This window comes from Apteryx mantelli, chromosome 9 (genome assembly GCF_036417845.1).
Source record: "Apteryx mantelli isolate bAptMan1 chromosome 9, bAptMan1.hap1, whole genome shotgun sequence".
Lineage (NCBI taxonomy): Eukaryota > Metazoa > Chordata > Aves > Apterygiformes > Apterygidae > Apteryx > Apteryx mantelli.
In genome coordinates, this window is record NC_089986.1 from 19,551,689 (window position 1) to 19,563,992 (window position 12,304).

Consider the following 12,304-nt stretch of genomic DNA (forward strand, 5'->3'; position numbering starts at 1 on the left):
GGATTTAATCAGTCTTTATTATAAGGTGAATTGTCCTTTTAAAGTGAAGTGCATTTGGCCAAAAAGATAATGGACCATTCAGTGTAAAAATCCTTACAAAACATCTCATAAATTCTCTAATGCCTGCTGTTTATTTGTTAATACCATTACCTTTGCCTATTAACTACATATTAATATAGTTAGCAAGATAAGCCAAACTATTTTGTTTTTTGGGAACTATCATTACAGAGTGTTTGCAGTACAAACTGTGTGGTGCTCCATGAAATCTAATTCTTAATTAATTTTATTAGCATTACTATGACAACTGAGAGCACTGTAAATTTGAGCTGTTGTATATTCTTTCTAATCTTTGGAGTATAAGCTGTTAATCTTTGTATTTTTATCTGGGAAGGAAGAATGGAGGAAATTCTTCATATCCTTATCAACCAGCGATGTAAGACACGGAGCCTAAAACAGAACTGTCTTGCCATATATCTCATTACCTTAGATCTGAATTTGGCCTGGTCTGACAACCTGACAGAAACCACTGTGTGTGGCAAATGTGCTGTGGAACAAAAATAGAGTCCCCTCCCAAACCGAACCCAGCACAGCTGTATTCGCTCCCTTGGAGGCAGACTGAGCAAACTGCAGCAACTGTGCTTCAGAAACGTTAAATCGCTGAATGATTCAGGCTGATCAAAACTTTATTGATCTCTGAAGAAGAAATCACAAACAAGCAGTCCTGTTCTCAACTCATATTTACAGACTAAGAGCGAGCACAAGCTCAGAGGTGCTCCAGGACAGCCTTTTACTATTGCGAACAAAGAGCAACCATTTCCTCAAGTTCTGCCCTTGTGTATCCCCTGTGTTTTCCCAACATTCCTCTAAAAAGATATTCTTTTTCTACCTATACCCTGTATTTCTGCCATAGATGGAGACTCTATCCACAGATGCCACTAAACTTGTGGTTTTAGCTGCAGTGCTCAAATTGGTTACCTGCCATCATCAAAATCCCTGAGAGGTGGCTTCTAAGAAAATCCCCAGAGCATAAGCGTGACAGCCCTGTTCCCAGACTGTGTTTGTCATTAAGAAGAGGAAGCTTCTAAGACAGTGAAAAGCGGAAGTCTGTCTGAAAAAGAAATAGTCACCTGCTACAAATAGCTTTCTCAGAGTGTCAAATTTCTGTAGTCAAGAGTGTTTCATCAAGTCCATTCCTGGTTTGAAACAATTTATGAGACTGTAGTCTTAAAAAATTGCCAAAAATGAACAGTAGAGGAAGTAGGGGGTAACTGGAAATATCTGAGCCATGTTAGAGAAAACCAGAGCTGAGGACACAGACAATTGATAGACTCTCCCATTAGTTTTGGGCATTAGCAATATTTTTAAAGAAGATTTGGAATACCTAAAATGCAAGAAGCCTCTTCCAGATCAGCTTTGCATTAAGGTCCCCTTTGAGAAGTCTCAGAGGAATTTTGCTTGATGGAAGGCTCCAGTGGGCTTGGTACTGTAGCACCTTGTGAGATGCCCTTGTCCTTGAAGTACTGGTTCTCCGTGGGGTTGTGCATCTGCCTTTGTGTTCTCCAGGGCACCATGCACCTTAGAAGAAGAGTAAAAGAGGCAGAGTTTTTCTTGAGTACAAGAATTTTAAATGGAAGGATCCTTATGTCCAAACGTGTTCTAAAACTGAAACCTTTCAAGTATGATTGCACACCATTCAAAGAGTGAAACCTGTATATATGGTCCTTGTGAAGGAGTGAAGTGGGAATATGTTAGTGCAAAATGTCACAGGTTTCTTGAGAAAAGTGTTATGTATTCATTATATGAAGGAACTACTAGGGCTATATTGTCTACCTCTGGATCTCTCTTGGAGAGATACTCTTTTTTTTCAAGTGACCTGTACTTTATCAATACATCACAGACAGATGAAAATTGCATTGATAAAGCTCAAAATAACGGGGTCCTTGCTAATGTAGAAAACGTATAAGGCTTGATGCTAGAGTTGCCTGTAATCAACTTGATCTTACTAGCTTTTGCTATCCAATACACTAACTGAATGTTTTATAGTTTGGCTTTAGGTTTTTGCAGATTGTCAAAGAATATATGCTTGTAAATTAGTGAGAACATTGATATGTACTGGGAGATTTTTTAAGCCTAATCTCTCCTTGATTGTCTATATAAAATTAAAAAAAAATTTTTTTTGTTATTTAAATTTAGCAAGTTCAGACAGTGATAGCACTTTAACACTTTTAGTCCAAGTGTTTTGAAGGCTATTGAACAAGAAGCATTGTAACATGGTCAAGAAATAAAGACAGTTAATACATTTGCAGACAGCAGTCAGATCATCTGTTGGTAAATAATGCATGAGTACAGACCACTAATGCAGTGATCTGAATCATTTGTTATCCTCAGCTGATTCAAGCCAAGTGTGCTTTAACACAGCCAGATACAGTGTAAGTTAGTTAGAAACAAGCCTTTTGGGGATCTGTATCCAATAAACAGTGGCCCAGGCAAAATTCCAGAGTGGTAGTGAATAAGGCCTTTGGCGTGAACTCCCAGTGAGGAGGGGTGACAGAAATGAGTTAATAGGGCCCTTAAACTTATAGTGAAGGGAGCAGTGAGTAGGAGCAAGGATGTGTAACCTCTTTTACCCATGTCCTTGGAAGTGCTGAATGCTTGGAAGACTGATATTAGAACACTGTATTTTGATTTTTTTTTTTTTTTTAAGGGATGTTGAAAACAGTGTGGGTGCAGGAGAGACCTACAAAATGGTTCAAGAATTGAGAAAAGCTGTTGCAGAAAGAGAGTGGTCTCTTTGTCTTGACTCACTCTTTTTGAAAAAATGTTCAGGCAAGAATAGGAGCACTTGCGCACTTCTGGGAGAACAGTGTGTCTAGGGATGAAAGTCTCTGCAGTCTGGTGGAGGTAGGCATAACAAAAACTGTGTTTCAAATTAAAAAGCAAATATGTTTAATAAATATTAAATCACACATTTTAATAGAAGGGTTTACCAACTATTGGAACGAACTGCACAGAGAATTGGTGGATTCTCCTTTACTAGAAGTTTTTACATAAAAACTGTCTGTCTTTATAGAGCATATCATTTAGTGAAACATAATGCAAGAGTAACTAGATGACATGCTATGATTTGGGTTATATAGGAGATCAAACTAGGTAAGTGTTCCCATCTCACCTTAAAAAGCTATGAAAGAGATTGGTGAAGGATCAGAATAGCGCTATTCAAATTTGCTGCACATTAGGCATGGCAACATATCTGTATCAGGGCCTGAAGAGGTTGAAGTTGCATATCCTGAGCTTCAAAAGTCTCTGCAGAAATATTGAAAGTGAATGCCACAAAATAATTCTATTCAGCAGGAAGGATATAAAGTACTAATTAGTGATAACCTTTTGTTTCTTATTGGCAGATCTGCAGTGGAAGTCTGGGCATATGGCAGAGAGTCTAACGAATATGCCTCGTCACTCCCTCTACATCATAATCGGGGCTCTCTGTGTCGCCTTTGTGCTGATGCTGATCATCCTGATTGTGGGAATATGTCGCATCAGCCGCATCGAGTATCAAGGCTCTTCCAGGCCAGCCTATGAAGAATTTTACAACTGTAGAAGCATTGACAGTGAATTCAGTAGTGCGATTGCTTCTATCCGACATGCCAGGTTTGTCGTGGGAATGGTAATTTAACTGAAATGTCTGTTATGATATCTAATTTCAGTCCATGTGTAGTGCATCTAACTGCTGTTGACAGAATCGACTGCTTCTCTGTGGAAAGACAGGATCATCAGCATTGCTCCTTATGCTTTTTGAGCCTCATTCTGCTCTCAGCTGAAGTGTGTTAATTCAGCACAGCTCCTCAAATACAGTGGGAATTATTCTGAATTTATTTGGGGTGACTGGTGAAGAGGAACAGGTGCAGTTCTCAGCCTGAAAGATCTTATGTTTGAGATGTAAATATTCTTTAACTAGTATACATGAGTAATTTGATTGATAGCAAAGGCACTTGTTGAATTTGATTAATTTACCAGACTATTCAGCGAGATTCTTTTCAAATCGCTTTTTCTGTGCCCCTGTTTGCCTTCAAATGGGGATCATTCTTTCCTAGAGATAGTAATCTTTTAACGTTCAAATTCAATGGAGCACTTGCAAGCCAGGGCATTGGGTGTCAGAGAATAATACAAGAGCAGGGCTGGAAAGGATTCAAGAGCTCAAGTGCAACCCATTGTGCTGATGTAGCATTAATTATATCCAGTTCCTTGCTGACAATTGTCTTTAAAAGCCTCCAGAGTAGCTGAATAGATTTAGAAAGTGCTTTCCTGATATCCAACCTAGATTTTCTTTGCTAAAAATGAGACTGATTCTTTCTTACCATTCTTCAAGTTGTCGTGGAGAATAATTGATCACCATTCCATTACTAGTAATCACATATATTGGGTCTCCCTCTCTTTTTTTTAAATCTTCTCTTCTCTAGACTACAGTAACCCGGTTCTTTGTGTCTCCTCCTGGATCATGTTATGTCAACTTCTTTATCGTCTCCCTGGGACATGTTCTATTTTGTCTATGTTTTTTTGAGGGGTGGTCCACAAAACTGGAAATAATTCTCCAGATGAGGCCTTACCTGTACAAAATGAACTGAGTAATTATCTCCTATATCTTATCTGGCATTCCTGTTCATATGCTTTTTTTTTTTTTTTTTTTTGCAGTAGCTATTGACTGACGATTTAGTTTTGTGATCTGTTAGACCTTTTCCTCACCCAAAGATCCTTTGTGCCCTAGTGCTTCCTAGCCAGTATTGCTTCTTCTGTATTTGACATCTTCTTTAATAGGGTAGAACCTTCATTTTTGTTGTTTCCTTTTCCTGTTTCTTCAATTTGTCAAGGTAATTTTGAATTCCAGCAAGAGTGGTCATATACATTACTACTAAAATGCTTTTAAAAGAATGGAGGAAAACACTTTCATGTGCACTGAGATGGAGAAGTAACTGCATATTGGTTGGAGATTACTGGGAAGTGATTGTCTGAATGCTCCAGTTCAGTTTCAGTGCAAATTAAGTTGGGTAATTTGTACCACCACTGAAGTTGTCCAAGTTATTTGAGTTTGCATTGAAATGGATGAGGATTCCCACCAGGTCAGTTAATCACATCTAAGCAGTGGGCAGTAGCTCTTTAAGCTGTTCCAGCTAGATTTACAATGAAACATTTGTTCGTGATCAAAATGTGTTAGTCAGTAAATGTTTTAAAAAGAAAATTTTGTAATTTATTTAACGCAGTCTAAATAAAATCAGCATTAATGCTTCCTGTGAAGTCTCCTTTGCCACTCAGCCTAGCATCTCTTCCCCTAGGAGCTCAGCATCTCCACACCGTACACATCTCAAGAACTCCTTGTTCCTTCAGTGATATATTGGGAGAGGAGGAAGTTAGTTTATGGCCCATAAAAAGCTTTATAGTCTCATTATTTGGCCTTGTGAATGTCCACTGTTCTGTATTGCACATCTCCAAGGGTAGACAGCAAGGTGCAAAATGATATTGTTACTCTTTCAAATCAAACACGTCTCCTCTTATTGCTACAGCAGTCAGGAATACAGTACATCCTTCATGTTCAGTTACTAGTCACTAAGTGGTACTTTGCACTTCCCCCAGAACTGGAAATGGTCTCCTGAAGAGCAGTGTGAAACACCGTGGTTTTCCTATTTATTTCTCAAAGCAAATTTGGCACTTCTCTATCCAAGGGCACCACGAAACAGTGTACTAGCAGGACAAGATCTTTTTGATCTGAATTTTCCCTTGCTTTTGCGGTTTCACAGACAGATAATGGAAATAGTAAAAGATTTTCTCTATAAGACCTTTCAGATTTTGGAAGCTGGGATGGTTCAGGTCTTTCTCACTACTCTCTGGATTACTCTGAATGTGTTGCCATTTATTACTAAAGACAAAACTTCAGAAAAAAAAGTTTGCTTTGAGGTTAAATAACCTCCTAAGAAATCTTTAGATTGGGATATATTTGTGATGATTTTTCAGATCCATATTATGCAGTTAAAAAAGACAACGTTGGAACCCATAAATAAAGGGTTTCCATATCTTGGGAAAGGCCTTTCTACTTAATGTAAATGAAAATAAATGTTTTCATTTCAAATAATACTTCCCTCTGAAGAAGGAGATGAAAGCTAAGTTTGCAGGGAATGGATGCCTTATCAAAATCCAAGACAGAGCTGCTAAGTCAGGTAATTCACAGAGCTTTAGTGTGAAGTTTGTTGTCTTTATTTCTGTCTCAGGAAAATATAAAACAGTGCTTTGGTCATTTCAGTCTAGGAAAAGGAGCACAGCTTTTGTAGCTTTTTTTGCAGACATCCATAAATGTACATATCAGAAAACTAAGGTCTCAATTTTCAAAACTGATATTTAAGAAACCTGAATTTCAAAGAATAGTTTTTCTGCATTTTCTGAAAATCACTCCCATTCCCAGGTAGATACCAAACTTTTTAGTCATTTTGGAAAATGTAGGCCTAAAGAAAAGTGAGTAGTTTATTTTCTTTTAATGTTAAAATTTCTGTTAACATCATTAGGTGCCCAGAGAGTGTGGGTGCCTGTTGCATATTTAGTAAATTATTTTAAGATTACTTGTTCAGTTTTTATTTCCTCTTTCAAGTCAAGTTCTCAGCAGGGTTTTTTCCCCAAATATTTTTTTATAATTTGATCTTTATTAATCAGGGTACTTGCTGCAAGAGACAAAGCATGTGCTCGAGGATCATCATTATTAATAAATGTCTGCTTAGTGAATGTTCTAAGGGTTAGCACGTCAGAACTAGATAGTTTTCTAAAAACGTGAAGCACACCTCTCTTTAGCATTCATTATGCAGAGAGTAAAGAAATACTCCTTTTATGTTAAAGCTCATAGATTTTTAAGGCCAAAAGAGAACTTTGTAATGAAATAGTTGACCACTTACTAATGCAGCTATAAGCCTTCATTTAATTGGAAGCAGTAACTGTTCTTGAACATAGATCATATCATTTAGGAAAGTGACCGTACTAAATTTATAAAATATCCAGTTACAGAGACAGTATTACTGTAAATTTCTCCTATGTTTAGGTATCATTATCATTAGACTTTATGCACTATTTCTTGTGTATTTTGTTTAATTTTAGCTTTCAGATGCTGAATCTTGTTCAGTCTCTGTGTAGGCTGAGGGGTCTGATTCATTGGACTCTGAGTAAGTCATCTTGTCCCAGCCCTGGTAAGGTTCTCTCCACTGCACTTTCTCCACGTTCCTGTGTTTGAATCTACCGTGTTAGACTGTAGTGTCCTAAGCTTCCTGAATCTGATTAGCCTTAGCAAATATTCTTTTCTTATCTTTTCCTGGCATAGGTTTTAGTGATGAGTTTTAATCAGCTACCTCTTGTGGAAGTATGATCGCATGCACAAATACTCTGGCATTTGACTTCGCTGCCAGTCACAGCTTTGTGGGAACTCTAGGGATTACAGTTTAATTGTATTAAGGAGTACACGATACCTACTCCTGTGCATGACTTTTCCTCTGAATAATGGAGAGAAAAGTATTCCCCTCGTTATTCTTCTCCTGTGGAGGAAAGAATAATCCCTTCCTCCTCTGGGTATGCGTTTTTTTTCTTCTGATCCCTCTCTCTTCTCATGTTTAGAATTCCTTTATTTCCAGGTCCCCTTATCAGAGTTGCTGGTTTGGAAGAGAGTAGCGACATGTGGTTCCTTTTTTCTGTTTCTGGGGAAACTCCAGGCTCCAGTCTATCCTATGGACGTTGGGGAATACCATTTCCTTAGGGTTCAGCCATGCAATTTTCTCAAAGCTCTTCTACTTGAATGGGATTGGTGAGGTTGATGACTCTGTGGTTAGCCGTCCTTGGAAATTTCCGTCTAAGGAAGCTGAGACACAGCCCAGTTCCACAGCTGAAGTGGAACTGGCGGTCTCTCACATGAATGTGTACACACACACACACACACACACACACACACAGCTGCCTGTATCAACAATTCGTGTGCTGAATATATACTGTCCTCAAAATTGTCATGGATTCCTCAGGCTCCCTTTGTCAAGTTAAACAGGTTGATCTCGTTCAGTGTTTCATTACAAAGTACATTTTCTAATTCTCATATCATTTCCCTGACTTTTTGATGATCCTTCTGCGACTTGTAAATATCTCTGAAGTACACGTTGAAACAATATCATACTTTGCTAATGGTTACATCAGCGCTAAGCGTAGAGGCCGTAGAACCTCCCTAGTCCTACTGATAGGCTCTCTTACCCAAATCCAAGCTTGTAATTTTTCCTCCGTCACAGTACGGTGCTAAAAGCTGTTGTTAAACTGATTACTCATCATGGCCCTTCAGTCTTTTCCAAACTCGCTACTCCCCAGGATAGAGATTTCCCCATATGATCTACACTCTTTGTTCCTCGATGAATATCTGTATTTGGTCACACTGGAAGAAATCTTTTTCATTTGTTTGTATTTGCTTTTGTTGTAAGCAATCTATTCATTGATCCAGTACACTCTGTGGCAGGGACCTGCAACTCTTCACTATTTATCACTCCTTTAATCTGTCTCTCTTGCAGGTTGGACTGGTAAGTGTTTTATGTTTTCTTTTATATCATCAATTAAAATGTCAAATAGCATGAGATCCATGTGCAGCCCCTGCTAGCTACATGTGCATTGGACAAGGACTCCTCATTTAACAATTCTGTTTTCAGACCTCTGCGTTCTCTGTGAGCTCTGCCAAGCGTTAGGAGCAGGGCTGGCTCCTCAGCTCCCTGATCAAAGCAGTGTGGGCTACCAGCTGGATGGCTCAGCCAGGCCACAAACAGCTAGCATATGTGCTGTGGTCTTTTTCTCAGCGTTTTCTAATTAGAGGCACATGGCAACTCTGACCTATGCAAGAGGATGGATTCTGTGCTATTTCACCACGTGTAGCAAAACATGTGCTCTCTGTACCTGTCAAAAAGGGCAAAATTTGACTTAAATCATGGGAAGTTTTCATCGTCATTTGCATCTGTTAAAAAAACTCTATTTCCTTGCACCCTTGAGAATGATGGAGGAAGTGAGTGTTTCAGGAATTCATCACTGATTTAGTAAGATGCCATCTTGGTTCTTTCATTTTATTCTTGGAATTTTATCTTGTTTACAGAAAAACGCATTCATCCGTGATGAAGCAGATGAGTGAACATAGTCTGTCTGTATTTATTTTTGTAAACTAAAGAAGAAAGCAAATAGTCATGCAAGGAAGTGTATCCAGGATGGGCTTACTGACTGTTGAAGTACTTTGACAAATGAGATTTCCACCATTTGGATTATAATGCTTCCAGCCATTTTAGTTTTATCAGCAATTCTAGATCACTGAAAACAGCCAAAAATTAAATTGGAGTAATCAGGAAATTACATAAAAATTTTGGAACAAAATGATATTGATTTTACTTTTGTCTAAATATTATCCTTAAAATCTGAATTTTCTGAATCTCAGATTCCAGTGTGAACAACTTAAATTTACGTAGAGTTAATATGGTACATAAGAAGGGGTTAAAAAGAATCCTTTGTGTGGATTGCTGAAGAAATAAGTCTTTTTATTTTTATGCTAATATTTTCTCTGCATCAGGTTCATAAGGAAAGCAGACTTGATCCTTTTTGACTTCATTTTCCTATGATCCTATTTTGTTATTTAAAGCTCCTATAATTGTAGTCAGAACACTTAAGCCATCTTTCCACTTTCAAGATGCATTTTTAGCACTGTTTTTTTTATCTTAATAAATGATCTGAAAGGTGATAGATTGTCTATGCAGTGCAATGGCGCCTCTCCTAGTTCTGCATGTGCTAGTGCTGGGGCCACAGCAGCAGAGCCACAGCAGAGCCTTCACAGGCAGATACAGCCTGGTTCTCCCCAGAGGCGATCGCCCGAGAGAAGGACGCCGCTAACCTGGCTCTGTCCCGTCTTGTAACTTTGCTAGATTAGTATCTTTATGAGGCATTGCAGTATCCTAACTGCCATTAATATTCTCAGTGTTGCAAATTGGGTGCAGCATGGCAATAGCTTCAACTTGCTTCTCGAGTGGATGTCAAGTGAGAAGACTTCAAGTTAATTTTTCTATGCTTTGTCTGCAGGTTAGAACTCAATTCACCCACCGCAGTTGCATTTCCAAATGCAAATATGGTGTGCCTGTCTGTTGTTTGTTTATTCTTCATAGATATACGTGATCTGAGGTGACCTCATGTTGGTTGTCACAGCAGGCTCTAAAATAAAACACTGGCCTCCTTGAAACTATCGATTTCACTCTTGACTTCCACAGTCTTCAGGGGTTCTGATACTGCTGAATTGAGTGGCAGAATTCCTGTAGATTTTGTTATGGAATCTTCTTCCTTACTGGAAGGATTTTCATCTGATATCCATATATTTTGAACATTCCAGTTCAGGTGTGTAAACTTCTGTACATCTGGCATGTTGCAATGTAATTTAGAATTTACTTAGGTTCTCTGGGTTTCTTTCCAACAGCATACTGTAATTCAGTGGGTTATTGCAGTTAACTTGTTCATACTTCTCTTTGTCACCAAAAGCTTTCTTTTGTTTCCAGGTTTGGCAAGAAGTCCCGACCTGCAATGTATGATGCAACCCCCATTGCTTATGAAGATTACAGCCCGGATGACAAACCTTTGGTTACACTGATTAAAACAAAAGATTTGTAATCTAGTGTATCTTTTTTGGATTATTTTTCAAAAGGATGGGCTACTAACCTAATTTAAATATTTTTAAGAAGAAAGCATAAGCAATTTAAAATGTTAGATGCTTCAGAATTTTCTGTAGAATATTTAAGAACCAATTTTCTGCAGCTTTTAGTTTGGAAGAATATTTTAAAACAGAATTCGTGAACTTCATGGATTACATTTTAATGTACCTTGAGCTCTATAAACTATAAGCTTATGATAGTGTGTGCTTTTTTCTTGGTAGACACTATTACTAAACCCAGATGAGTTTCTTGTGGTTGTTACAGAACAGAAAACAGTAATTAATGAAGAGTTCTTTATGACATGTCAGTGCCAGCTTTCTCAGTAGAGGTAGGAAAAATGTGAAGCATAATATGATACATAATATATCCATTAATTAAAAAGGTCTAAAATGTTTGTGTTGTGAAAAAGAAACTAGTAAAATTTATTATTCCTAATCTGAATGAATTAGCTTTTGCCTTATTCCATGCATGGATAGATAACTTATTTCTGCATTGTTTCCTGAAAGTTGCTGAAACATACTTCTGAGTTGATGTTTGACATTTTTGTAATAGTATTCAAGTTGGGCCTTGTATAATAATTGAAGTGCCTCTTGAGGCAAAGTAAGGGCACGATCCGCTAAACATTGAAATCGATGAGAAAACTTCCATTGACTTCAGTGGACATGGGATTGGATCCTACAATTGGACCGAATCTATATTTTTCTTTAAAGGCTAAAGTTTTTTATATTGTGAGTAAACTAAGCATATGGTTTGAGTTGTTTGTTTCCCAAAGGTTGTTAATGTACAGTCTAGTTTCATTAAATATTGTGTATTTCTCATAGTGCTTCTTATTTACGATCAGTATGGGTTTTTCTTTTTGTGGCTGTATTTGATTGCTTATCGGCTTCTTAAAATTCTCGCTTATTTCAAAAAATATTTAATAAATGTTATCAAGTGAAGATTGCAGCTGTTCCTTTTGTTTTCCTTCATTTGAAAGTGCAGTGTTGTCTATAAATTTGAAAGAACCTGAGTATATAATGTGCTATAAATAATGCCTAAAGAAGATATTACAGCTGTTAATCTGAAAAGAAAAAAACAGACTTAATTAACAAGGCAGGTTACTGTGGCAGCAGTTAGCTTAGAAAAGAGAACTATATGACATTTTTGGTGAAGTCATTCATCTGTTCAAGCTTTCAGAGTAAGGCAAAGGAGGAAGACTGACTACTGTTCTCTAATTTAGTGCTTAAGGAAGTAGATTAGGAAGTGGAGAACAGGTTCAAGTCCCTGTTTGGCTTAGTTTAGAATGACCTGCAGTGAAAACCTGTACTCTGGTTAGCTCTAAAACTAATTCTTGTTTTGGGGTGGAGAGCGTAGTGGAACACAGATAGAACCTGGAAACAAATATGCATTATTTTGTGTTTTGTCAGAAGTGAGGATCATGATAATCTTTCAAAAGTGAGGCAAATACAGCTCAGGAGTGAAGATGCAGTCCTGCAGTCCAACCCATATGAACCACAGCCTGTTCCTGAATGGATTTGACTGCAAATCTGAGCTCTAAGTTGTAGCAAGAGTAAGGATCTGTCGCAGATACCTTGGTGATA

At 37.8% G+C, this 12,304-nt stretch overlaps 1 protein-coding gene across 1 annotated transcript in view; it reads left to right on the forward strand.

Moving 5' to 3' along the window:
• DNER (delta/notch like EGF repeat containing) overlaps positions 1-11,662 on the forward strand; it is a 147,331-nt gene extending 135,669 nt beyond the window's left edge. Inside the window, exons 12-13 of the mRNA XM_067301892.1 lie at positions 3,402-3,648; positions 10,572-11,662. Coding sequence (XP_067157993.1) covers positions 3,402-3,648; positions 10,572-10,683 — 359 coding nt within the window. The 3' untranslated portion in view covers positions 10,684-11,662. The remainder of the gene's footprint in view (positions 1-3,401; positions 3,649-10,571) is intronic.
• Positions 11,663-12,304: the final 642 nt, after the last annotated feature.